The 26131-nt window shown below is 37.8% G+C and overlaps 5 protein-coding genes across 6 annotated transcripts; all 5 read right to left on the bottom strand.

Annotated features, from left to right (window-relative positions):
- Positions 1 to 328: 328 nt before the first annotated feature.
- Positions 329 to 4857, bottom strand: LOC103927554 (acyl-protein thioesterase 2). Of its 2 annotated transcripts, none has more exons than XM_048582714.1 (10): positions 4694 to 4857; positions 4021 to 4164; positions 3756 to 3870; positions 2729 to 2765; positions 2517 to 2586; positions 2263 to 2367; positions 1423 to 1573; positions 1217 to 1299; positions 951 to 1044; positions 329 to 875 (listed from the first exon to the last, which is right to left on the bottom strand). In XM_048582714.1, the coding sequence occupies exons 2-10, from the start codon at positions 4049 to 4051 to the stop codon at positions 785 to 787; spliced, it is 777 nt and encodes a 258-aa protein (XP_048438671.1). In that variant the 5' UTR covers positions 4052 to 4164; positions 4694 to 4857; the 3' UTR covers positions 329 to 784. The 2 variants fall into 2 exon arrangements, with proteins under 2 accessions (XP_048438671.1, XP_048438663.1); XM_048582706.1 differs by having other exon boundaries at positions 4021 to 4085.
- A 3962-nt stretch (positions 4858 to 8819) lies between these two features.
- LOC103927595 (ammonium transporter 2 member 5-like) lies at positions 8820 to 10899 on the bottom strand. The gene is given in 5 exon segments (XM_009336535.2): positions 8820 to 9373; positions 9573 to 9858; positions 10285 to 10367; positions 10370 to 10838; positions 10840 to 10899. Coding segments are annotated over 5 exon segments (1452 nt in total).
- A 3097-nt stretch (positions 10900 to 13996) lies between these two features.
- Positions 13997 to 14926, bottom strand: LOC103937116 (U-box domain-containing protein 14-like). The gene has a single exon (XM_009347031.2). The coding sequence runs from the start codon at positions 14924 to 14926 to the stop codon at positions 13997 to 13999; it is 930 nt and encodes a 309-aa protein (XP_009345306.2).
- Positions 14927 to 15489: 563 nt separating this feature from the next.
- On the bottom strand, positions 15490 to 17706 carry LOC103927556 (cytochrome c oxidase subunit 5b-2, mitochondrial). The gene is given in 8 exon segments (XM_009336493.3): positions 15490 to 15796; positions 15985 to 16064; positions 16160 to 16229; positions 16806 to 16856; positions 16962 to 17038; positions 17310 to 17382; positions 17384 to 17492; positions 17642 to 17706. Coding segments are annotated over 8 exon segments (570 nt in total). The 3' UTR covers positions 15490 to 15751.
- A 588-nt stretch (positions 17707 to 18294) lies between these two features.
- LOC103927557 (peptidyl-prolyl cis-trans isomerase CYP95) lies at positions 18295 to 25479 on the bottom strand. The gene is given in 16 exon segments (XM_009336494.3): positions 18295 to 18831; positions 19034 to 19105; positions 19233 to 20110; positions 20112 to 20175; positions 20265 to 20299; positions 20301 to 20467; positions 21055 to 21176; positions 21480 to 21846; positions 21955 to 22082; positions 22282 to 22399; positions 22742 to 22780; positions 23730 to 23754; positions 24029 to 24117; positions 24351 to 24405; positions 24567 to 24712; positions 25350 to 25479. Coding segments are annotated over 15 exon segments (2565 nt in total). The 5' UTR covers positions 24645 to 24712; positions 25350 to 25479; the 3' UTR covers positions 18295 to 18503.
- Between the last annotated feature and the right edge of the window lie 652 nt (positions 25480 to 26131).

Genomic DNA, 26131 nt, shown 5'->3' with positions numbered 1-26131 from the left:
GCTAAAAAAATTTGTAATTTTCTTTTTTTTATTAAATTCAACTATGCACAGATTGGTAAGGCCACTCTGTAACTGAAAGCAAATTGGCAAGAATTTTGGTGCTCAAATGTTTATGGCATTTATTGATGAAACAGAGGTCCTATGTTTGTATTGCTTGCATAAAAAGAAAGAAAAAAAAAAAAGAGAATTCGTTTGTGGGCTTGTGGGCTGGGGGTGAAATTTGTGGATAGGATTTGAAAAGCCAAATTGGCCCAGGCTCGGTTAGTTTGAATGCTAATCTAGGGTTTAAATCACAGTGAAAATCCAACGGCTAAATCAGGCTATGAAGTACAAAGTATAAACACTCAAGTATCCATTAAGAACCATCATTCTCTACCATTTTACATGCATTACTAAAATTTCCAAAATACTGACATATTCAGAATCACTTTTATTATCAAAACAACAAAATTTTGTGGATGGGGACGAAGAGATTCCATCCAGCTCCCATCCCCTACCCTAAACAACACACGTACAAAGCTCGCAGCAACCGGGCAACCAGGACGCAAGTACAAGAGTCAGCCTCGGTTAGAAAGTTATTGCAAGGAAAAGAGAGTACCACGGAGAGTGAGATAGAGATCACAAGGCACTAGTAGCTATAAGAAATGCCACTACCATGTATATATGCCCATACCACCATCTAATGTAGTATGCCCCTTCTAATCCTCTATTTTTTTATTTTTATTTTTTATAATCTCCTCGTTTGTATTCCCTGCGCTAACTCACCATTCCCAGATATCTTCCGCTAGTAAGATCGGGATCCCTCAAGCCCCAGACTAGAAGTTAGCCAAGTACAAACGTCATCGGTCTCTTCAGGGATTGTGTAGTGACCCAGCCTGCACTGCCAAACTAGGTAAGCATTCAAGAAATTGATACTGAAAAGAACAAGTCCTTGAGGACGAATGACATACCCGTTGTATTTTCTAAACATGAGATTTCTAAATCCTGCTGAATTCAAGGTCTGCGCAGATTTCTCTCCATGTTCATATGCGACCACATCATCACCTGCAATGAAGAATTAAGGCATCCTTGGAAGTTGCAATTATAACCAATTAAGACGAGCAGGCAACTGGAAACTTGCAAATTCTTCAAAATTACTTATGGAACGGGACGTAGGGGAAGAGATTCTACCAAATAACTGAAGCTATACTACCAAATATGAGAAGAATATGTTTACCTAAGCCATGACATAACAAAATGGGCAAGAATGCTGCATGCCTTGCAGCCTCGTGTGACCTTTCCATCTGGTTCGTCAAAGTTCTGCCACACAAAAAGAAAGACGGATGAACCGACTGCTTATAACAGAATGTGTAGGTTGTGCTGATGTGTTGTACATGAGCAATTTTAAGTCAGTGCGCAATGCGCATATGAAAGAGGCCAAACCTTGAACATGGAAGCCAGCCACTTAAACCAACAATTGCACTTAGGTTAACTGGGTACGGGTTTCCATTCCCATATTGCCCTAAAACACGGCACGTGGCTGAGTAGAGGGCAGTTGCAGCACCCATACTGAAGCCACCAACACCAAGTTTTACTGTTCATGATAGTAAAAAGTAACTAGTCATACAAAAGAATTCGTAATTCCAATCAGAAAAAAATACCTCAAGAACACATCATTTTACACAGTCGATCATTTTATAAGAATATCCGACTCCCAACTTAACAAAACTTCATCAGTTATTTCCCCCATAGAATTTGTTGTAATAGCTAAACAACCAACTTCCTCTGCTAATAGTTCTTTGTTGAAAGTTACCATATCATTGATTGCGTAAATTTGCTAATCACAAGAACCTTCTTGGAAAAATAAGGTTAGAGACATTTCAATAGCAAAGGTGAAGATCAAGTGAGAGTATGCAATTCACTTGGTAAAAATCAATTATGCAATGAACTTGTTCCATGACACAAACAAAATTAAATAAACTGGATGAAGAAAATGCAGGAGATAATAGGAGAACTGATCATATATACTTTTTCTCAGGTAACTCATGGCTCATGAGAGCTGTATGAACAAGAAGGCAAATAAGTTCACTATAGAACAGTGGAGGTTGGAATTTACAGAGAAATTTGACTATTTTCCCAATTCCCCGAACTCTTTACATTTTAATCTTTTAAGTCTACCAAGATTTATCAGCCGCCCAAATATTTTATGTTAAATCCTTAACTGTACACAGTTTCTAACAATTGTAACTAAATACTAGAGTTAGAGCTTTCAAGAGAACTTACTATCAGCAGGCTCTGTTGACAAAAGATTTGCGACATGCGCTGCTGAGGCATCTAACCCCTCCATATCATCAGGAGCATCTTCTGAAATTTCTCCCATGTCAAACCCTGTAATAAATCACCTGAACACTTTAGACTATGCGTCACATATATTTTGGACAATCATTGTCCATATGATAAAGCTCAAAGCCAACCTGGACTTGATGGTGGTTTTCAGAAAAAAAAAAAGATAAATACGGAAACTAAAACAATCTTACAAGCAGTGCAAGGGAATCCGCCAAATAGAGCTACAGGTCGAGAAGGAGCAGTAGGGCAAATCCACTTAATCTGTATAATAAGTTCAACAAATACAGATAATAAATTCTATTAACCAAACTTGGCAGCATATTCTGTAATAATAGAAGGTTTAAGGCTGCTGGTGATGAATGTTGCTTAATGGTACAATGAAACTTAAAGTTACCATCCTTACATTAGGAAGAGGAAGGCTTTCCAAGAGCTGGGACCAACTGCAAAACAAAGCACACAGTGGGAAAATCCAACTTAGTCACTACTCAGTACTCACTAACCACACTCGTCAAATGAGCAAAATCTGAGCTGGAATAACATAGTATTTTGAGTCCAATAGCTACGAAGGTTGGTGGCACACTTCAAGCTTGAAAACCAATACAAAACAATTTAGGAAACACTTCTTAAAATCATATACAATATAATTTTGGGAGCACATATAATCAAAATAAGCATAAAACTAATCAATAATTGTAGAATTCTGATGCTTTCAAATGTCCTAGCTCAAAATGGTCCAATCATTCTTCGTTAAAACGAATATTTGAGATTAATTAGTCCTGAATGAGTACTATGTCAATTATTAATTAGTATATTTCAACTTGATTATCAGCTTAAAGGGCCACTAAGCTAGTCAAAAAGTGGTCCCCTATTCTTGTCATTGGAATATTCAAATACTTGATTCAAGACTTCTCCGTCAGGACTCAGAGTGAAACGAAAAGGAAGAAAAAGACAACTAATCACATTGTACTCAGGATTCAATTAGATTCTAATTGCAACAGAGTTCAAGGAATTAGTTAAATAACAGACTTTTCCAGATCAGGACAAAGACATATTGACATTGTCCAGCTTCTCCTCCTTTGTCCTTTATGTGCAACAAACAAGTCCACCATTCGCTTACAAGAATATGCTCATTTAAATGGAAAAGGAATCACACTCACGCCAAGTGTTTCATATAAAGAAGGAATATCAGGCTCACATAGATGACAATTATAAAACTGCGCATTCTTAACATCATAACTATTGATCCACGCACATCCGCAATCCATGATTAGCTATAATTTGATCATGCATAAGAACTTAAGTTCCACTGATGGATCGGTTTACATGGACTAAGTTTCAACTAAAGCGATGACAAATTGTAACAAAATGCAAAGAGTGTTTTCAAATCACAATAGAACAAATGATAGTCTGCAAAAGAATAGCCGTAGTACCTTGAACCCTTATCACCAAGGCCATGTAGCCAAACTATAGTTGCTTGGTGTCTCCCTTTAGGCCTCACTACATGGGTCCTTCCAAACTCAAACGCCCTGCTACCAGTTCTACTACCTGACATATTGCAGCAGCAAATTGTCACAACATAAAACCAGCAGGCCTAATATAATCAGAATATCGGCAAGAGCCAAGATAACTAGTTGTTACAAGCTACTTTACTCCATATACAAACGAAATAGACATCAGCAGACAGAAATGACTAACCAGAAGCGGCGTTGGAGCTATTGAAGCTCATTCTCTCTGCACGAAATGCACACCGAAGAGTCTTCCTACAATTGAGAAACTCAATATTGGCTTTATCTATTTATACCAATGTAAGGGGGTGCACATGTAATAAAACCCATGAATCTGCATAAGTCCTAAGACAAGTTAAACAGTGGTTCTAATCAACAATATCAGAAAGGGAAAGGCACCCAGAGAAGAAGAAGGCGCAGGATAAGCTAGGAGGATTTATGAGCACAAAAATGCAGAAAAAATGAACTATCAAAGTCTTTTGGAGTGTGCAATGCTCATTGTTCACAGAGATTGAAAGCAAAGAATCTAATGCTAGTGGGCAGCAGGCAAAGTAAAGCACTTCCAGCTACAGCAACCCAAGAATACAAAACCACAAATGGATTTTCTTTCTGAAATACGAAGGAAAGTTCCATTCTTTTTTCAAATAAATTAAAAAAAAAAAAAAAAAAAGACATTTTGAAAGATACCCATTAAATAAAAATAGAAGTTTGAAATGTTTCACTAGTTGAACGAGGAAATGAAATTGCAGGTGCTGAAAATGATCTACGAAATATAGATATATATATATATATATATTATTGAATAATAAATATTGCAAGTGAGAAAGAAAAGTGGGGTTTGATCTTTTTAATTTAGTACCAACCTGGTTCCCAAAAGAATAATGGCTTTTTCTCTTTCTTCTTACTTCTCTGTGTTTTGCTTTTCTTTGTTTCCCACAACTTTCTCTCTCTGAGTCTCAGCCTCTGTTCTCACTCCTTTTCTTTTTTGTTTGTTCATATGAATCAATCATACCTCAAAAACCACCTACAAGCACACAGGCGGTGAAATTTACAAGGTCTGAAAACTACTCACTTTCTTACAGTTTTTTGCCAAATGCCCAGACCAAAATGCCCTTCCCATGTCCCACCACTTGTTTATAATTTACCAGAGTTTTCCATCTTTCTTTTTTTTTTTTTTTTTTGTAATTTTTGCAAATATCCTGTTAGAAAGATCAAAAAAAAAAAAAAAAATTGATTTTCACTCTTTTTTATCCCATTACATTTTCTCTTTTATTTCTAACCATAAGATTGAAAATATTTAATCTACACCGAATGGAATTAAAAGAGTTTTGAATCCGAAACAAAGTGGATTGAGGAGGAAGGACACTGATGAGATGCTAAACCCTAAATCGGTAAATACCTTCTTTTTCAAAATATTAAACTCCACATACCTCAATGGAGGTTGAAGATGTTTCTTGTCTTGGATTGAGTTATTGGGATGAATGTGATACATTTTGCTTATAAGTGGATAGAAATATTATTAAACTGTGCTTGAATTCAATAGTTAAATACAAATGCAAATTCAGCAAATAAGTAATTTATAAACTATATAATAATGTTTGGAACTTTAGACGAGGGATTTCCAAGTATCAAAATATTTAAATTAAATTAGTTAAATACGTTACAAAATGAGATTAAAAATGTACTACATAAACATTACAAATCTACAAACAAAGGATTTTCAAATAACTTACAAGAAGTCATTTACCAATCCGACATTATTTAAAACTCCCTCCACATGCATTACATGTGTAGACATCTCAATTCAAATCTCTGTCTTCCATTTCCTTTTTTTTTAATATCTCTCGTCGAGAAACAATGCAAGATATGCAACCCATTGGGACAATAAAGTGGTACATTAAGATTCTTCATCTTTTCTGCCTTTTTTTGGTGTGTAAATTCACCTAGTATCCTTGAGTTTGTTCCTCAGATGGCATACTTGTTTACCACAAGCAAAAGTGGCATTCCATCTGTCGAAATATAGGTGAGGCCAACTCTCATATATTTGTGAAGATGCTCGTCTAAATTGGCACTCCTCTATGCTACTTGTGCTAAAATGCAATACAAAAATTATTAACATTAACTACTAATTCTTACATTTAGTGATATTTTTCCTTTTGATTTGTTAAGCTCCAACTTTGTTGTGGTTACATTGAAAGGAATTGAAGTCGAACTTTCAATCGACCGTATACCCTAACTCAATTACTAGTAGTACATATTCTCCCTCTCCGCTTGAGTTAATCCTATTCTTTAAAGACATATTTGCTTACACAATGAAAAAGAAAGACGGTAAATATCTTATCATACAACTATGAGGAATTTAGGACAAAAGAACGTCATAAAGTTTTAGTGCTTTTGTTTTATGTGACTTTTAGTTTTCCCTTTTAAGTAGTCAACCATCACTTATTGAAATCAGAATCATAGTTATCTATTTGTGCAATGAAAATTTTGGTTTACATACAAAAGTGAGACTCGCAATCTTCTTTGCATTTGGAATAATCATGGGATGGGACTCAAACAGATCTCGCACTGATGATTTTTAGCCTTATTTAACCTATAAATCACATATTCCCGTCCATCAAAGTGGATATCTGAGTGTTCCTAATCAGACGTGATTAATTTGTTAACACCATGAGTTAGACATTATAATTAGGTATTTAACTCTCTATTCATGGAAATCGAACATAAGACATCTCACTTATACATGAAAACGAATACTATTGAACCATATTACAAGTAATTATTGATTTCCTGATACAAAACAATCTTTACACGGAGGAGAATTCTCTACCCTCCTAATCTCTCTCCCCTTCCCTCCCCTTCTATTTAAACCGTTACGATTAAATCACGTCAACATCTTATTTTGAATTTTTTATAGAAAGAAAAAGACAAAAATGTGAGTGTGAGGGGAGGGAAGGGGGATGGAGGGAAGGAGATGGAAATAAGAGGAGAAAGAATCCTACTCCTTTTACACACCCTTTTTAGCTTTTGATTTCCACACACCCATTTAGCTTCTTACACAATCCCTTGTATTTATGGTCACCAAATTGAATAAATCAAATGAAATCAACGGTTATAATTAAATAATGATGAGTAAGAAGCTAAAAATGTGTGTGAATATGACTTCCCTTTTCTGATTCCTTTGAGACTTCCCCAAACTGAAAATATAATTTGATTGCTTATAGTTTGGCATCAAAGTGTAAACACTTCAATATTGTAACCAAAATACCAAATCAATGCCTAAGAATGGCTCAAAATGGAGATTAGACTAAAGCTAATGATGCTTAACGAATAATATTTTCGGGTTGTCGAAAATTTTCTGAATTTTATATTATTAACACATTCCACATGTTCTCCACTCTGCAGGCTCCAAGGCCTTGTTAATTATTTTATAAATAATTAATTCATCTGCTAAATGCCTGTGAGTCTTGTGACTATCATATGCATATATAAAATACAAGCAAGTTTCAATGTGCTTTGTTGTATATAGGGCCTACCTCGCTGCTTCTGCTGTGCTGCTGGGCCTCAAATTACTGGATTATTTTTGGGTTTTTCCATTTTGTTTATTTATTTTATTTATTTATAAGTAATTGCAATGAGTGACAACATCATGTAGTATATGGTCGAAGGAGTGTGGCCTTGATCATGCCTAAGAAAATTGTTGGGGAAAAACTCCCCTTGTGGGGCGAAGTAATCCCTCATCAGTCATGAGCAGCTCGGCTCGTTTGTTAGGAGGAAAAATATAAGTGATGGGTTTTCAAGTGCAGAAATGAGTTTGTCTGAGAATAAGATGAATGAAGGTAAGAAATCAAATAAGATGACGTGCTACACCAAATTGGGGATACAATGAGATAAAATTTTCAGAATTTTTTAGAAATTAGAAAAAAAAAAAAAAAGGGTTCAGAAAATAATTTATAAATTTCAAGTTCTAGATAAGAAATCATACAAGAGATGTTGTGGCTTGATATGATTCTCCGAAAATATTGTGTAAGATGATATAAAATTTTAAATTCTATCAGTAGTGTCATATTTGGACATGGTTTTAGTATTGTAAGCTTGATACATATTGTTGGCTCATTCTTTGATAATTTGAACTTTAGAATCTAGTTCATACTCAACAAGATTTCAAAACCTTATTTGCAAGGGGTCCTTAGTTTGATTCTCATTCCGCCCTTCTGTGTTGGTTCATAGAAAATAGTAGAGCTACACCTATATGATGGGGTTACAGGCTTACAACTCATCATTTACATATATTGCTTTGATAGTAACCTTTTTTATTTTTGGTTTTTTAATTTCATGAGGTTGTGGGATCCAAATTTAGAGGTCTACTTTTGATTCTTTCCAAGTCTTTTCTACTTGGTTTGCAGCTTCTTTTGTTCCTTGCTTGGTCTATTCCCTTTGCATCTTTTGCAACCCGTTGGTTTTAAGGCTTTTTTGGGTGCTTGTTTCTTCTTGCTGCTTTGTAATTTGGCTCTTTGCATGGGAGCTCTCCCTTTTGTCTCTTTATTTGGTGTTACTACATTATTTATTTACCAATAATAAAACGTATATGAAATTTTTATTATCAAGTTTATGTATCAAATTAAAAAAAATAGAGATGATTATGATAGCTCTGCGGTTGACAGTGGTGTTATTGCAAATAGTTTGTATAGTGGTGGAAAATAAGATATGTAATTGCTACACGGTTAGCTGTGTTTCCTTTTCAGTTGGCCAGCAGATGCTATCAATTCGATATTCCGGCTTTCTATATGCTCCGAGGGACCTTATTCTTTGAGATTTTTTAGCCGTTAGATATTATATCGAAACTTGTGATATTATTAAGTTTATTGAAATTTTCCGTAAGAAATCAGAATCTGAAAATCTCTGTAGTACAGATAGAATTCAACATTACAAAGCTTTTATCCTTTCAATTATCTGTTGAGCAATTTGTAGCGTCAAAATCTATGAGCTTTAAGCCATTTCAATTTGTCCAGCAGCTGCTCTACTTTTGGCAGCTGATGATTCAATATCATATCCTCCAAACCTTGAATTGTCAAGCTTTTCGCCTTGTCCCCAGACAGCATAAGCTTCTTCCCCATGAGCGGCTTCATCACCAATCTCCATATCCTCCGCGGACATCCGTAGCGGCACTAATAACCGAATCAGGTTACATATAATGCTTGTGACCACAACATTTAGTGTCACAATGTAAAAGATCCCGAGCAGTTGGATTCCCACTTGACGAAAGCCGGTGTGCACGTGGCGACCTCCCATGTGGAAACCATAGAATAGGCCAACATACGTACCGTATGAGGTATAGAACAAGTAGCTAAGCCGCGGGTGGGCAAAGAGACCGGTGAGGATTCCACCAAGGGCGCCGGCGATGGCATGAGTGTGGAAGACAGCCATTGTGTCGTCAACTTTCTGAAGGAGCGAAGATCTCTTGTGGACAACCGTCATGGTAAACCAAGGGATTGAGCCAGAAAATAACCCCATCAGTATTGCTGCCCAGCCTTGCACAACACCTATATAGGAGATTGAAAATGCAACCGTGGCTATTAGTATCTGGTACCGGAATTTGATACTCCAAACCTAAAACTTAACTTCGAAGAAAATTGAGTACAAGTGAGATTTTATCATGGCGTTGTGCCTCTTAAAGACAAGATGTCCTGCATAGAGAATTTATGAGCCGGATACGCAAAATTGTAGATTTTGTGAACTTACCAGCAGCAGGGGTGATGCAAACTAAACCAGTGATCATTCCCTGAACTGCCCCTATGACCGAAGGTTTACGGAAGAAAGTGATGTCAAGCAAGAGCCAAGTGAGCAAACTGGTAGCAGTGCAGACATGAGTGTTCAGCACAGCCAAGGAGGCATCAACACTGACCACGTAAGGGTCTCCGCCATTAAACCCTGTCCAGCCCATCCAGAGAAGTCCTGCACCAGTCAACATAAGAAGAATGTTGTTGGGAGGAAAACTTGCCCTGTCTTTCTTCGAACGTGGACCAACCTGCATCGCGAATTAGACCCCGAATCAAATCATACTTCTTAAGAAGTTTCTGGTTTTGAGACATGTATTGCAAAAATGTTTGAAAAGAGGAGACTTCAGAGGGTAAGAGAAAGTAATTTTGCTACAAAATGTGCTCCACATAAAAGTTTAGCAATTGAGAAGATACCTAGCGTAGTGTAACTGTTAATATTAGTGAGAAACACTTAATGAATCAAACTACATAAAGAAGAAAAGAACCTCGCCTGTCAACTATTAATGTTCGATGCAATGATATTCGAGTCCAATAACAGTTTAGTCCAGTTTTTCTTTTTCATCGAGAAGGTGCTTATTGTTTTCTACTATGATAGAGATTTCCAAGGGACTTATTTATGAAGACCCGGAAAAAGAAAGAGCAAAAAGAAGAATGAGAAAGAAGGGTTTTCCTACCCAATAGGCAGCTGTGAACCCAGCAACACCAGAAGAAAGATGGATCACATACCCACCAGAATAATCAATGAGTCCTTTCTGGACAGAAACCCGTTAGGGCTCCAAATACTAAAAGCTCCAATGGTGTATGAAAAAGTTAGCCATAAAGGCACAAACAACATCCAAGCATAAAAGTTCATCCTTCCCAAAAGTGCCCCAGCAATTAAAATCAAAGTAATTGCTGCAAACACAAATTGGAAATAAACCATTGTGGCATTTGGTATTTTCCCCATAAATGCCGGCCCCAACAGATACTGCTGGTTAAGTGCCACGTCAGGTTTCCCCCAAAACCGAAGACCCTCGATTAGGACATCCCCAAATGACATTTGGTATCCCCACGCAACCCAACAAATAAGAACACAAGCAAATGCATAGAGTGCCATGAAGGCCGAGTTCACAGCCCATTTCTTCTTCACCGCGCCACCGTATAGGATTATGAGCCCCGGGACACTCTGGAGGCCAACCAAAGTTGCGGCTGTCAGCTGCCACGCGTTGTCACCTTTGTTCATCCACTGCCGGACTGGCATCATCCGGTATGAGGTTACTAGGCAAAGGTGCGTATGTGATGTTGCTCATTTTGTTTCCTTATCACAACCCAAAACAATGTCACACACAAGCACTCAAAAGGTGCTTAAGCTTGAGTAGTTTGTAGAGAACGTGAGGATTTAGCACCAACTAAGCAGTGCTTTTATTATAGAGATTAGGGTTTTGATTCTCACGAAAAAAGCTGTCAGTGTGATGTTCAATTTTTGGTGTTATTTGATTGATTCGTGTTGTTGCTAAACAATGTGTCCCCTTTTTCGTGTATGAGGTGTCCGACTGCTACATGTAGTTTTGGACATTTGGCGGGCATTCCAACCATTTTAACTGTATCTTCATAGATGCATCGGCCGTTTAGCTCGCTCCCAGTCATAGACTACAGAACATCATACAAAGAGGTGAAAAATGATTTAAACATTGGTTAAGAGTAATGTTACACTTACTATAATTTTCATATCACATTTGTATCATTTCTATAATAAAAATAAAACTTACTACCACACGTGTATCCTATTTTTATTATATCGTGTATATCCTTTATGTGGACAAAATAAGACTAGAAGACAAGCAATATTAAGTTCTAGAATTCCAAAGGTTATAGGAATTACCAAAACCAGGAAAAAGAAGAGAGAGAGAGAGAGAGAGAGAGAGTAGAATGGGAGGGGAGGGGTACAAATTGGAATCACCTGCTTATAATTCTAGGCGTTACAAATATCGACAATAAATTTGAGGGCTTGAATATAGACAAAAATCCATATTAAGATAAATTTTTTACTTTGGCGAACATTTTGGATAAAAACGCACACCATAAACATATGTATTTTGTTTTATTTTGCGTTGGATTTAGGAAAATACTTACATGTATTAATGCAATTATCATTCAACGGTTAAATAATAATTATATTAAATACATGTATTTATATAATTTATATATGACCGTCAAATGATGTTTACATTAAATACATATAAGTATTGTAGTCAATTTTTTAAAACGTACCGGAAGAATATGTGTTGTATATACTATATTCAGTGTGGGTTGTGGCTTCGGATGAATAAAATAATTTCAGCTATGAAAAGATGAAAGAATGATTCAAGACATGTTGCTTTCTTTCGAAGTGTTTCTGTCGAGAACTGATTTATTAAAAAGATATGTAAATAAGTCTTATGAATATATTCAACCTGGCCAGTCAATGTTTGCACAACTAAAAGAAAAACTACACACATTAGATGACTTTTTTGGTACTTAAGATTGAATTTAGACTGAATAACTTAATAGATCTCAATAGATTTAAGGAATAAATAAAAATGTGGTACAAATTTCAAGCATGAATGAGTTGAATCGTGATGGAAAGTTTCAAGAGTAATTCTTACTTTACTATCGTGCAGTATTTTTGTCACATCCCAGCCTGGTCGGGACCATTTCTCGGGTCTGACTCTACCATAGCATGATATTGTCCGTTTTGGGCCCCCCAGCACACCCTCATGGTTTTGTTTCAGGGAACTCATATGAGAACTTTCCAGTGGGTCACCCATCATGTGAGTGCTCTCGTGCGCCACTTGCTTAACTTCGAAGTTTCCATGGAACCCGAAGCCAATGAGCTTTCAAAAGACCTCGTGCTAGATAAAGATGGGAATATACATATAAGGATCACTTCTTTGGGCGATGTGGGATGTCACAATCCACCCCCCTTAGGGGCCCGACATCCTCGTCGGCACACCACGGCCAGGATTAGGCTCTGATACCAAATTTTCACATCCCGGCTTGGGTTGGACCACTTCCCGGGCCCGACTCCACCGTAACACGATATTGTCCACTTTGGGCCCCCACCCAGCACACCCTTACGGTTTTGTTTCTGGGAACTCAGACGGAAACTTCCCAGTGGGTCACCCATCACGAGAGTGCTTTCGCACACTACTCACTTAACTTCGGAGTTCTCATAGAACCCGAAGCCAGTGAGCTTCCAAAAGACCTCGTGCTAGGTAAAGATGAGAATATACATATAAGGATCACTCCCCTAGACGATGTGAGATGTCACAATTTTGGTTTTCAAACTTTCAGACAACTTTTTTTCATCTTAATCTCATACCAAAATAAAGATTGTGTGATATTTTCATATTTATATTAAAATTTTCATTAGAATCTCTATTAACGCGTGACATGACGCTTACATGAACAACAACAATGCTGAATCGTGGCATGGTGAGCCCAATGTGGACATATGACTGTAAAATATATTTTTTGGCAAAATAATAATAATAATATAATAATAATAATAATAATAATAATAATAATAGGATATTAGGACAGGTCCATGGAATTTCCATAGGCCCCGTGCAATATTTTTTAGGCCTTATTATTTTATTAAAGGAAAACTATCTACTTTTCACCAGATGATAGTAGGATGGTAGTTGGTTTTTTATTTCGACGATATACTTACATCAAATGGTAGGAGATTTGGCTTAGACGCACAACAAGACAATTCTAATAATTTGGTATTGAATTTGCAATTAATGAGATTTCTCACTTTTAAATAGAGAGAAATATTACTAAAATGTAAATTTGTAATGTTAAATAACCACATAAAAAAATCTTAGAGGTCATTCATTCTACTTCTAGTACCACCCTCGCCCAAACACGCGAAAAACTTTCCAAGAGATCATTCATCCACTAGTACCCTCTGCCAAACATTTTATAAGGTTCACTAACATGCATGGGTAAACAAACATGAACAGAGCCCCATTTTGATACAACAAACCATTTTAATTGTCAGTATTATATGAACTCTTTTTAGTTATCTAAAAACGCTTATTTAGAAATGTTTTTAAAATAACTGAATGTATCCAACTTTTACCAAAAACCCTTTCACGTATAAAGTTGGCATGTCATGACTGACAACTATACAAAACAAGCTTTAAGTTTTAACAAATAACATAGAACTTCAAACTAACAAGAGCTCTCTCCTATCAATTTAGTTTTATTTGATTCGATATTTCAATTAATCTAACTGCGAAGAGAGGGATTTGAACTTGGAGGCAAAAGGGCAATTACACTTGTAGCTAACTTGGCTACATCTAAGCCTGCGGGCTTGCGCTCTCTACAACCAGTTACCACTGAGAAAACATGGGGTTTCCATCAACAGTAAGAATCCAAGTCATCCTCCATGATCTTCTTCATCAGCAACGCCGCCTTCTCTCGGGCTCTCGGTGATCCTCTGACCGAAATATCAGCTACCAAAGTTGAGAAGTCCGGCAGCCGCAAAGCGTCTCTCACGCAGCCCTCACTTTCATCAAACAGGAGCAGGAGGATTTCAGCCGCACCTTCCTTACTCAGCATGCACCTCCCTTTTAACACTTCTACCATTGAGCTCACAATCTGGTCGGTTTTGCTCAAAGCATTCAGTCCTTCATCAAACCTCGCAAGAAGGCCAAGAACCTGGAGAGAAGTTCCGGCTAGATCCTCGCTGTCACTGCTCTCCAGCACTTGGATGAGCGCTTGAACAGCTCCTTCTCTCACTGCCAAAGTGCAGTTCCCGTGGAACCGAACAAGCTCAGCTAGAGAGCTGAGGAGGTGATGGATGGCAGGGCTGCGAGGGCCGGAAATGACCTTGACTAGTAACTGGATGGTGCCTGCTACACCAAACTTGGCCTTGTTCTTGTCAAGCATTGCCAAACTGCAAACCAGAGAGGAAGCTACCTTGCCGGACTCCGCGGAGGTCAAAGAGGCAATTATCGAATTCAGATGTTTAAGGGTTTTAATATCCGCTAGAGATTGCTTCAGATCCGGATTCAGGGACAGATTGAAGAGGACAGACAGCGAGAGAACCTGAATGCTGTCGGAGGAAGATTTCGAGAGGGCAAGTAAGGTGGGGATGGCTCCTTCTGTCTGTGAAACCAAGCTCCTGTTTTGGGGACTCACCTTGGTGATGGAAACTAAAGTCTGGAGAGCTTTCTGCTGCACTCCGTGAGAATCCGACTGAGCCTCCGAGAGATACTGCCTGATTGCCTCGCGAACCCGAGGAGCTGACATTGTTGGGAGTACTGGTTTCAGAGCAGGGGCAGGCATGCTTAAGCAGTCTTCAGGGTTGAAGCTTTGTATACAAACTTACCAAGAAAATGATCACACAAAGTTGAGACTTGAGACAAAAAATTCGAAGATTCCAATGCTTCGTTTCATCGAATTCTTGGAAATAAGCTCCAAATATCTTTGGTCTTGGGGTCCCATAACAAGCACTATTAGAGGATATTCCAAACGCATAAGACACAAACATCCAACAATTTATCCGCTTTACCCCTCATTTTTTACTGTCTTTGACCTCAAAACCATAGTCAATACAATGAAATGGTTTCCGCACGCACATTTTCTCGTTCTCCGCACCCATGTTTACTTTTACCCTTTATTTCTTCTTTGATTTATTCACTCTAGAGTCCAAAAAAATCAAGGGTGTGCCAGGGCTGAAAAGTGATGTGCGGTAATCGCTTCCCAGTTCCAAACAAAAAGAGAAGAAGAAAAGGAGTGTAACATAAGTTTTGTTCTAAATTGTTGACGATTTCGAACAACACGTAACATCTTTCAATGGATAAATGGAAAGTAAGAGACGATTATGTAAAGGCATTATGAACCATCGATTTTTCTTTGAAAAACAATGTATTCACGATTATTTTGATCTTCGGACACAATTCAAAAATATTAGCGACTCAAAAGAATCCAATTCCAATGAACAGACCATGAAACCAAAATTATCACCGACTGAAACATCGGTCGGACACAATCTCTTAAGAACTACGGTAAACAAGCCAAAAACGAATTATTGAAACTACACAGTATAAAAAACTGCCTCCTCGTCGCGTAAATCAAATTTTTATTTGTGCAAGAAACTTGTCGGGCGGATCAATGATGACCGTCTGGAGGACCTCCTTTGCCAACCACTTCCAGCTGTTAACAGATTAGAGAAGTTGATTATTTCAAGCACAAGTTCATCTATTTACAAAAGATGTAACAGAGACTACAACGTAATTATCTACCCATACCGTAGTGAATAGACACAGAAAGAAACGACTTTCAACACGAGGAGGGATAGAAGAAAAGAATAAAAAGGAAAGAATAAGACTCAAGCCAGTCACCTTAAAAACTTGGGTACAGACAGGGCATTCATATATCTTTCCTTTCTCCAGCCAAAACCACACGACATCGTGCTCATCTTCTGCAGACATATTCAGAAATTACAGTTAGGAAACCTCGGAATGACTTAAGTTGACCAGGGATAAAAATATTATGTAACTAAATGGAGAACTTTACCTCCTCCCTCAATACCAGGGCATCCAACTATTCTTTTGTCATAGACAGACTTGACAATTGCAGGTGCTTCCTACAAGACCGAAAGTATAGTAGGATCAGTTAAATGAGAATGTTGATTGAAGACCAGCACATATTTCCAGTTAAATGGAAGATTTTGTGCACAGTTTTACACACTTTCGCATTCATTTGACATTTATGCAAGGAAATGAGAGGTAGAGTGCACAAAGAGATTTGATATTGACAAGCAAAGTTTTATTCTTTCACTAAAAAGACAGGATCTCCCGCAATTATTAGGAATTTTCAAGATTAGGAATACAGTTAAAAGACTTCCACGAGCACTGGTTTACACAACTTCTAAGACAACCATCGGTCCATCACTCTTTGGCAGTTAAAAGAAGATTAAGATGATTAGTCCCTTTGTTTTTGTTAAGCGAGATGCCCTTGGCAAGCCGGGCAAGCCCATGCCATAGAACAGTGAAGCACAAAATCTGGTAACATTAAATTTCCAATCATGTTGCGAATCACATTTATGATGCATACTTGTGAATGATGCAACAAGAACATGTCAAAAATGCTCGAAGTTCCTTCCTATTTACCGACTAACTATAACAAAAATGAAATCCAAGAGATCAAATGGAACTACTACCTTGGTACCGAAGGGACCAACAGGATAATTGATTTCAAGAACGTCCCTTCCCTGCATGTAATGAGATCAACCACTAAGAGTAGCGCGTAATTAAGAAAATCTCATATCTTCGTAACATTTCGATAAAATTGCAAACCAACAATCGTAATTATCAACCTCAAGCTCGGCAGCAAGTTCCTCAAGCTCGTGACCGGTAGCAGCCGGATGAACTTCTTGACGGTTTTTCTTGAGAGCTTCATATACCACAAAACGAATATAAATCAACACATTATATATAAAATCTCCAATTCTTGATACCGCACAGAGGATTAGGGTTTCAATGTGAGAAATTTTGCATTTTTGATGCATAATGTAATCACAATCATTAGCAGGTAATCCGCTTCTCATTTCTGAAAATCCGAAAAATAAATAAATGCGCCTACATTTTCCAGGGAACCAAACAGAAAATAACAACCTAATCGAGATCAGAACAACGTATAAATAAGGAAGAAAATGGAGACGCACCGGAGGTGGAAGCGGAGGCAATGTGGGGGGAAGAGGGAGGCGCGGATTTGGCCAACGGCGTCGACGAAGGGGAAGGACGCCGAGGAGGTTACGAACCGACGGGTGGGATTGAGAGACGAGGATCTGCGTGAGGCTGAGGCGGCGAGGTTTTGGAGCTGAGCCGAGGAAGTAGATGCCACGCGCCTCACATTTTAGCGGCCGTCTCGGTGAGAATTTGTTTGGTGTTTTTGATTATTTCTCCTCTGCGGAGTGCGGGACGCAGCGATTGCCAAATTTTATGCGCGAGAGTCACTCAGAAGCTGAATTACTTTGGATTTTGCAGCCTTTTATACCTTTTTGGTTCGTCGGATCGGGTCAGTTTTTTCCTTTTGTATCGGGTTAATCTTGTAATTACCATTTTACCACTGAGCTAAAAGATTTTTTCAGTTGGGTGCTAAGTTTAAGGTCGGGCAGTGTTTGGTTAAATCAAACTAGTTATCCTATTAAGAATAGGACCAAAACAAAAAGGAAAATTTCCCATATAAGAATCATTTTATCAACTTTCTTTTTTCTGTATTTGTCTTTTTTTTTTTTTTGAAGGATCATTCTTATTCTCTTCCTTTTACCTTCAATTTGCTTAAATCATTCTTATTTTCTTTCCTTTTACCTTCAATTTGCTTTAGTTGGTGTTTAATTGTTGTCGTGATAGTCGTCACCATTTGACCCTCACACAATTAACAGGAAGTTTTAGATCTAGTTATCACTTAAATATTGGCTTGAAACTAAAAGCCATGGAAGATATTAAGTTATATATTTAGACATTGAGCGTTTCAATCCAATCTTGAGTGTTATAATCCAATATCACCTAAGTAATATATTCAGATATAATTTTTAAGGACCCTTTTGGGGCCAAATTATTTGTTATATGCATTTGTAACGCCCTTTTATTCCGACGTATAACAAATCATACGAACTCAAACTCAAATTAAGAAAAGGCACAAAAATATGACCATCTAGCAGCACAAGATCCACAAATCCTCATGGGTAAAATCCGCATACAATAAAACCGCATCAACGAGATCGCGTGCCTAAAACTCATAGTACCCCAAGCAATACTTATTTCTCAACATACATATCCTTGAACAATCCAATTATTTATAATCTAAGCTAGTCTGATCCACCAAAAGTGGAACAAAACATCTCCCTTCAACTCGGCTAAGGGGAAACATCATCGTACGAAACCAACCCCTTCTTCCCTATTGGGCTTCCTGATGATGACCTAGACCTGCTTTTTCCGCTCCGAATTGGAGATTTGGAATCCAGAGAGGACCTTGATCTTGATCTTGATGGGCTCCTGCTTCTGGATGGAGATCTTGCCCTCTCAACCCGAGGAGAGACACGTGATCTAGACACTTCCACTGGAGAACGACTGCGGCTTTGGATGGGGCTACGACTTCGGACAGGGCTACGGCTCCGACTATAGTTTCGGCCGCGATAACGGGGGCTACGTGATACAGGACTTCTGCTTCTTCTGCTTCTGTACCTGCAGATATGTGTTAAATGATATGATCCAACCACAAACATAACGACTAAGGCGGGAACACAATCATATGGCTCCAAGTTTTATTTCAAATACATATCTTTTTTGGAAACCCGGACTCTTCACCGACATGCAACTCAACATAAGCAGCCTGATTACTAGTCATGCACAATAGATGAAGCTTATAAGAGGGCGATCAACATACCTAGGAGGTGTTCTTCTTGGTGGGCTTCTATAGCGCCTCGGAGAGTACCTGGACCTTCTATAACTCGAATATCTAGAAACACAAATTGGCCATGCACGTTATGTGCAATTGCAATGCAAAAACAAAGCTGCCAGTAAATCATCATATCATCTTACACTAGCTGATGGTAAAAGAACTTTCCAAAAGACTTGCAAATTACCTGTCACGATCACTTCGACCACCACCATAACGATAAGATCTCACAGGAGACAAAGAAGGGGTTCTGTACCTCCGTGCATAAGAGTACCGCTGACTGAAACCCCGCCCTCTTCTAATGCGCTTTGGTGAGCCATCAGGTGAAGCACTTCTTGACAAGCTCCTACCCCGATCTGGTGACATAGGCGACCTTACCCTACGCGCTACTGGGCTAGGACTCCTTGAATAGCTGCGACGGTTATTCCTGCTAGGGACCCTCAACGGACTGCGGCTAGCAGTTTTCCTAGAAGGAACCCTACCTGAACTTCTACTTGCACTCCTTCGAGAAGATCTAACTGGGCTTCTGCTTCTTGAAACTCTTACAGGGCTTCTGCTTGCACTCCTTCGAGAAGATCTAACTGGGCTTCTGCTTCTTGAAACTCTTACAGGGCTTCTGCTTGCACTCCTTCGATAAGATCTAACTGGGCTTCTGCTTCTGGAGACCCTTACAGGGCTTCTGCTTGCTCTCCTTCGAGAAACTATGACTGGACTTCTGCTTCTTGAAGCTCTAACAGGGCTTCTACTAATTGACTTGCGCAATGATTTTCTTGGTGGACTTCTGCTTATGCTTCTTTGAACTTTTACTGGGCTTCTGCTATATGGTGGGCTCCTGCTTACAGGACTCCTGCTTATGCTTCTTTGAGACCGGCCTTTCACTGGACTCCTACCCTTCCAGCCCCTCATTGGACTTCTGTTGAAACCTCTGACTGGGCTTCTACTGCTATCGCTTCTAACAGGACTCCTGCTGATGCTCCTGCTCCTCTGAGGGGGAGGAGGGCTTCTACTAACACTCGAACTCCTGCTCTCACTCCGTTTGCCACTTAAACTTGGGCTCTTGGTCAGGACTCCTCCTGGGACTGATACTCATACTCTTACTCATGGCCCTCTTAGGGCTGAAGCTTCGGCTCCTGCTCATCAACTTTTAATAAAATACCAGATCTGGAAGAATCGGTAAGCATAAAGAATAACTGAGGTGTGACAAGAATGGAAAGAAGACCTAGATTTCCCTGGGTGATCATCAACTATGTCAGGCTTGTCTATCTGCACTTTTGTCATATTTAGCACCTGCAAGTCCATTGCTCCGCTGCTCTCCATTCTCCTTAGGATATGCACCGTCTTTCACAAGCACTTCTGCTTCCTCCATCTTTTTAGAGTAGATTGAAGCATCACCTTCGTCTGCAAGAAGTGGTTGGTTTCCAACTGCATAAATTACAGAAGACTATAAGAATGAAACACAAGTCAATTAGTAAGACAGTGAAAAACAGTTTCTCAGTTCTGCTTGTGTGCATTGACCCATTGTAATAATGTCCTGAATCATCTTAGCTCAAATTCATTTTTCCATTAAGCACAGCAGTTCAACATTAACAATCCAAAGTCGCAACAAAACAGATATTCAAGTTCAACCCACCAAAAGTAAAAATATAAGAAGCTTGAAAAATGCAGGTTGCATATATGATAAATAAACACAATTCAAGGATAGCTTTGACCCATTCACTAATAAGATGCTGAACCACAGGATCCTTACATATAGCAAACCCAGTCACCAATAGCTATATTTGCTCATTTCTCCAAAACAAATATCACCCCCACCCACCCCCTAGCTATAAAAACCAAAGTTGCAAAAGAAAAGGTAAACAAGTAAAATCTTGACCAAGAAAGATTTACCACAAGTAAAATCTGCGAGCAAATAACTACTATCATCTTGAAGGTGAGATACAACAATTATCATAACAGATTTACCACAACTCAAGAATGCTAAATGAAATCAAGAAAATTAGTTTAAGTACCAGATTTTTCAGAGATGTCCTTCTTAGACTTTTGATCCTTCCTTTGGGCATCCAGGCCATCATCTTCACAGCTACTTTCACTTTTATTTTCACTCTCAGAATCAGTAAGACCGTCCGATGCCCTAGAGAACAGAATTTAAAATATCAGCAAAGTGCGAATTTAAGTCCTTATAACCGTTCGGATGTCATATAATAAAACCTATACCATTTTCTGAATAAGGTTTCCTATAAATAAAAACATATCAGACGGGAACTTTATCAACTAAAGGGGCTTTACAGCACAGAGACATAGCAACAAGGACTAGTGAGTGTACTATACAAAACACTACTCAAGTAAAAAAGTATTTTCATGTGAAAAAGTCTGAAAAATAAGGGTGAAACTATAAAATAACTTTTGAATTACAAATAAATATTAAGCATATAACCTTTTTGATCTGATCTTAGATTTCTTATCACGACGCCTTCGCTTTTTGTCGCGCCTTTTATCCCGCCTTTTTCCACGTCTCTGCTTGTCTCTTTTAGAAGACCTCTTTCTTTTCTTACGCCTGTCATCACTTGAAGAACTAGCATAAGATGATGAGGACAAGTCCGAGTCAGACTCACTATCTGACTCGGATGATTCAGATTCGGAATCTGAGGAACTGTCTGATTCAGATGAATCATATCTCCTTCTCCTCCTCTTCCTTCTATCTTTTGAAGATTTTTTGTGTTTTCCCCTTCGCCTCACTTCATGACTATTAGCTTCTGAAGAAGCATCCTTCCCAACTTTCACTTTACTTGCTCTCTTTATGTCTGCACATACAAACAATCAAATAAAAATAATAACCCTTAGATACCATAGTTTTCATATTGCTGAAAATTAGGTAAGATACAACTATGTAGTTTATCCATTATTATTACCTTCATTATAATCGCCACAATTGATCACTTTAACTAATACAGTTGGTTTCCCATCTTCATCGCCCGCATTTTCAATCTTTTTGAGGACCTCATGTCCTTGTACAAGCTTCCCAAAAACTATATGCTTTCTGTACAATGATATACAACTGTAATTAGACTGAAGAATATACGTTGTCTCATCAGATATTGAACAGTCTGAGGATATCATGTCACCACCAATTTATAAAACTGACTACTAAATGGCAAACAGTAAGAAAACTTACACAAAAGCAAACAAAATCAGGTCAACAGTAAAAGAGAAGTAAAAAGAAGAGAATGAAATCATACCTGTCAAGACTACGATTAGCTGCAAAAGTGATGTTGAAATGAGAACCTAAAGAGTCACGATCAGCAACAGACATAGATAGAAGGCCAGGTCCAGAGTGTTTTAGCACAGGTGACTCATCTGAAGAAAAGTTAACTAACACTATTAATACTCACAAGTCCCCAAATTAAATAGCATTGAAATAATAACTTAACTAGACCAGAAAACACACATACTAATTGAACACTTGGCAATTTCAAGATAATTCTACTCAGTTCATAGACTACACTTCCCTGAGCAATGATCATTGCAATTCCTACTGAAGGAAGCTTGTGACAGTGAGACATGATCACAAACTTAAAAAGTAGAGACAAAGAGTGAACAGGGGCTACAATCATAGTTTATTCATAAACATGAGTTGATAATTGAGCTTATAGAAATATTGCGAGACAGAGAGATAGTGATGCAGATACTGTATATTACCTGGAAACTTCTCCCCATAAATGCTTTCACCAGCTGTGCCTACAGAACAAACAAAGAAACCCCAGTAAACCTCAGACTCAAGTCACATTAAAAGGGACCCTCCACTATGCTTGGTATCACTAGAGTAAACAGCATTAAGGGAGCAGCATTACTAAAATAGGGTCATCATTGGTAGTTTTTTTTTAATATTAAGCAAATCAATTCTTCCACCAGAATTTAAAATTGTGGTTTTCAGTGTGATTATCCATAAACGATTTCAACAAAAAAATATATCACAATGCCTACTACTGCCTGTACAGCTAAGATCCCCTTTATGCTTCTAAGTCAGCTCACCAGGGATTGATCCCTGTCCCAGTGAAGAGGCCTTTTGTAATTGATTGTGTTTACAGCCTATGCCAATAATCTCTCTTTGCCTAGTTTTATGCCCCTTCGTTTTTAGCTCAAGCAAGACCCTTCTAATTTTCCAGAACTTAACAATCAAAATCAAAATCAAAGTTCAAACATAGCAAAACATTTAGAACTTGATCTCCAATCAGCATCTGTATTTTCCAACATAAAATTCCTAATCAATAAACATAAATATAATTCTGTATATTCAAAGCCATGAGTATATCATTATGTGGAAGCCTAATTGAAATTACGTTTATCATTACAACATTAATCTTAAACAGGCTGCATTATGCCATCTCATTTGGTAATCATACATTCAAGCACTACTATAAACATCACTGCTTGAAAATAAGTATTGCATACCCAAAATCAACCCTTTAATTCTCATAAACTTTCTTGAAATTATGTGCCTTTTTACTTAAACCAACATTTATCAACACTTTTTTTCTCAGTCCATCTCCAAAGAAATGATTTTTTTATTAACGAACATTGAATTCAGACAAGAATGTACAACATGATTTTGGCCAAGGTTAATGTGCAAGCTGGAGTGACACATTAAATGCAAAAGCTGCAGGAAATAAATAGTTATAATACTTACCATCTCTTTTGACAAAATCGCCACCCTGAAAAACAGACAACATCCATTAATCCCTTAAGTTATAAAGGAAATGTGTATGCAAAACTGGGTGGGCATGACAAAGCTAGTAAATTTCAAGGATATACAACTTAGTAAGTACAACCTTAAAACTATATCACAAGAAAAGCAGTCGGGACCATCAGCCCTGTATCCTACAGCATAAACAAGAGTAACTGACTACAAGACAAACCACTGCTAAGTCATGCTCAACCAGAAAATCCTATGGAAGACGAATCTAAAAGTAAGATAAGGAGGCATACCTGTGCTATATAACCTTTTATAATACGATGGAAAAAGGACCCTTTGTAGTGCAGTGGTTTTCCACTTTTTGGACTGATTCCCTGCTCTCCTGAGTATTCAATAAAACAACAAATACATGAGAAAAGCAAACCTTCTGATCTTACTCTGGCACTATATTATAGCATCCCCAAAGAAGGGAAAAAAGCGCAATCTCAGAAGCAATACAAGAAATTGATTATACGAATTGTTCAATTCCATAGAGCAATTCATGTAAACAAGTTCGTTACAGAATCCCGTATATATGAATAACAAATCAGTTCTGAACCAAATGATATAGTTTACCTGTGCATAGAGCATGGAAATTTTCTGCAGTCTTGGGAACAACATCAGAGAAAAGCTGTAAAGCAATCACCAAGGAAATTATAAATGTCAAACTCATTAGGAAATGCATGAATAGTCACATAGCAAGAGCTGAGACAGGCAACAAGAACTCATCATTCATCACAGTTTACACCGAACGACAAATATTGACTGAATATATTTGTTCATGAAAAGTACCTCAAAAACCATTCTTTCATAAGGATCACCATCGACGGACACATCCATGAAAACAAAGGGGTTCTTCTTCTTCGTCATTTGTTTATCTCCCAGAAACAAAACTCAAACCAGCATAACCACTGATACAAGGAACTAATTGCACCTCACCGAGCCAACCACAGCCGTATTAGTAAATTCAACGATAAAAAAGGGGAAAAAAAATCTACTCAACTATTACTCAATCACCCAATGTACAAATATGATATGTTCTAACTGTAAATAAGTATTTCCGGAGTCAGAAAAACGATCATATTTACCATAGAAACCGCCCCGGCTTTACCCAAAACCCGCAACTAAATCCACTTAACAGATGTAAGAATCTAAACATGCAGACATATTTTTAAGTTCCAAGTCCAGTACTAATTACATTAAATCTTATCATCTATATAATACAAGCAAACCCAGATCAGAAAATGCAAAAACAATCCTAATCCCTAATCAATAACCAAATCGAGCTCCGAATCCTTAAACCCTAGCTAAATTTCCACAAACCCTAAACCCAAATGCATGCGCAAGACAAAATAACCACATCATCGAACTAAATTGAAAACATATATAACTTTATTTCTCTTTGAACTTTCCAACTAATGAATTCAATTATATCAACAAAAAGTTTAACGAAAAATAAAATTAAAAAAACTCCGAATTTTCTACCGCAACCATGTAATTTATGATGCGGTAAATGGCAAAAAAATTAGGTTTCTAATTGAGAAAACAAGGGTGATGAAACCCTAGAGAGCTCACCTGAGAGACGCAGAGAGCCACAGAAAAGTGAGGAGACGAGGTGAGAGAGTGAGGCCTGTCGACAAATACCTAACCTCCAGAAGAAATATATAGAGGGGGCCTAGTCCTAGCTCTAGCTGCTTCTGCTACGCGTGAAGTTACTGGACTGTCCCCGTTCGGTTCTTGATAATAGCATCTTGACAATATTGCCCCTCGTGCCTGCGGTTTTCTTGTCCCTTGCCGATAAATATATTTAGAAATGCACCGCATCAGCTATAATTTAATATCAAAACTTGACATCTTAAACTTATCATCAGAAGGACATCACTAGATTATAATGTTAATGTTAGATTAATTATATAAGGTTCTTCTTTCAATCAATTGCAAGTTCATGCCCATACGTAGGTTTACCCCTATGCATAAGTACTTGTTTGAGTCATGCTTACGCATGAGTTTCACATTACTTTTTATTCGTCAATTCATCAATCAATCATTGTCATAAACCTTATTGTAAAAAATTTCATTTTCTTTAAATATGGTTAGACCTCGCATTTGAAGGAGTTTGATGCATCGTGCTTAGTTGTTTTTGGTTATTCTCTTATTCACTATTATATCCAATTAAATTATTGGAGATCGTGTTTTCACCATTACTTCATAGGTCACCGATTTCACCTCACTTGCGGTGGGTTTGATGACAACATTGCTTCATGTGTCGGTCATAGACCTTATTAGGCTTGCTTGGAATTTCATTTTCGTGCATGTAACTTTGTTCTTGCATTTTTGTAATTGTAGTTTTATTTCAT

The sequence above is a fragment of a genome, unplaced genomic scaffold, assembly GCF_019419815.1.
Source record: "Pyrus x bretschneideri cultivar Hongxiangsu unplaced genomic scaffold, Pyrus_bretschneideri_v1 Contig1, whole genome shotgun sequence".
NCBI lineage: Eukaryota > Viridiplantae > Streptophyta > Magnoliopsida > Rosales > Rosaceae > Pyrus > Pyrus x bretschneideri.
This window is presented reverse-complemented; position numbering and strand designations above follow the sequence as displayed.

Coding starts and splice junctions, on each gene's coding strand:
- LOC103927554 (XM_048582714.1), bottom strand. CDS start 4,051: ATGAGCTTCAATAGCTCCAACGCCGCTTCTG. Junction 2,766..3,755: donor CTTGGTGATAAGGGTTCAAG/GTACTACGGCTA, acceptor TTTGTTTTGCAG/TTGGTCCCAGCTCTTGGAAA. Junction 1,574..2,262: donor GTCAACAGAGCCTGCTGATA/GTAAGTTCTCTT, acceptor TATCATGAACAG/TAAAACTTGGTGTTGGTGGC.
- LOC103937116 (XM_009347031.2), bottom strand. CDS start 14,926: ATGCCTGCCCCTGCTCTGAAACCAGTACTCCCAACAATGTCAGCTCCT.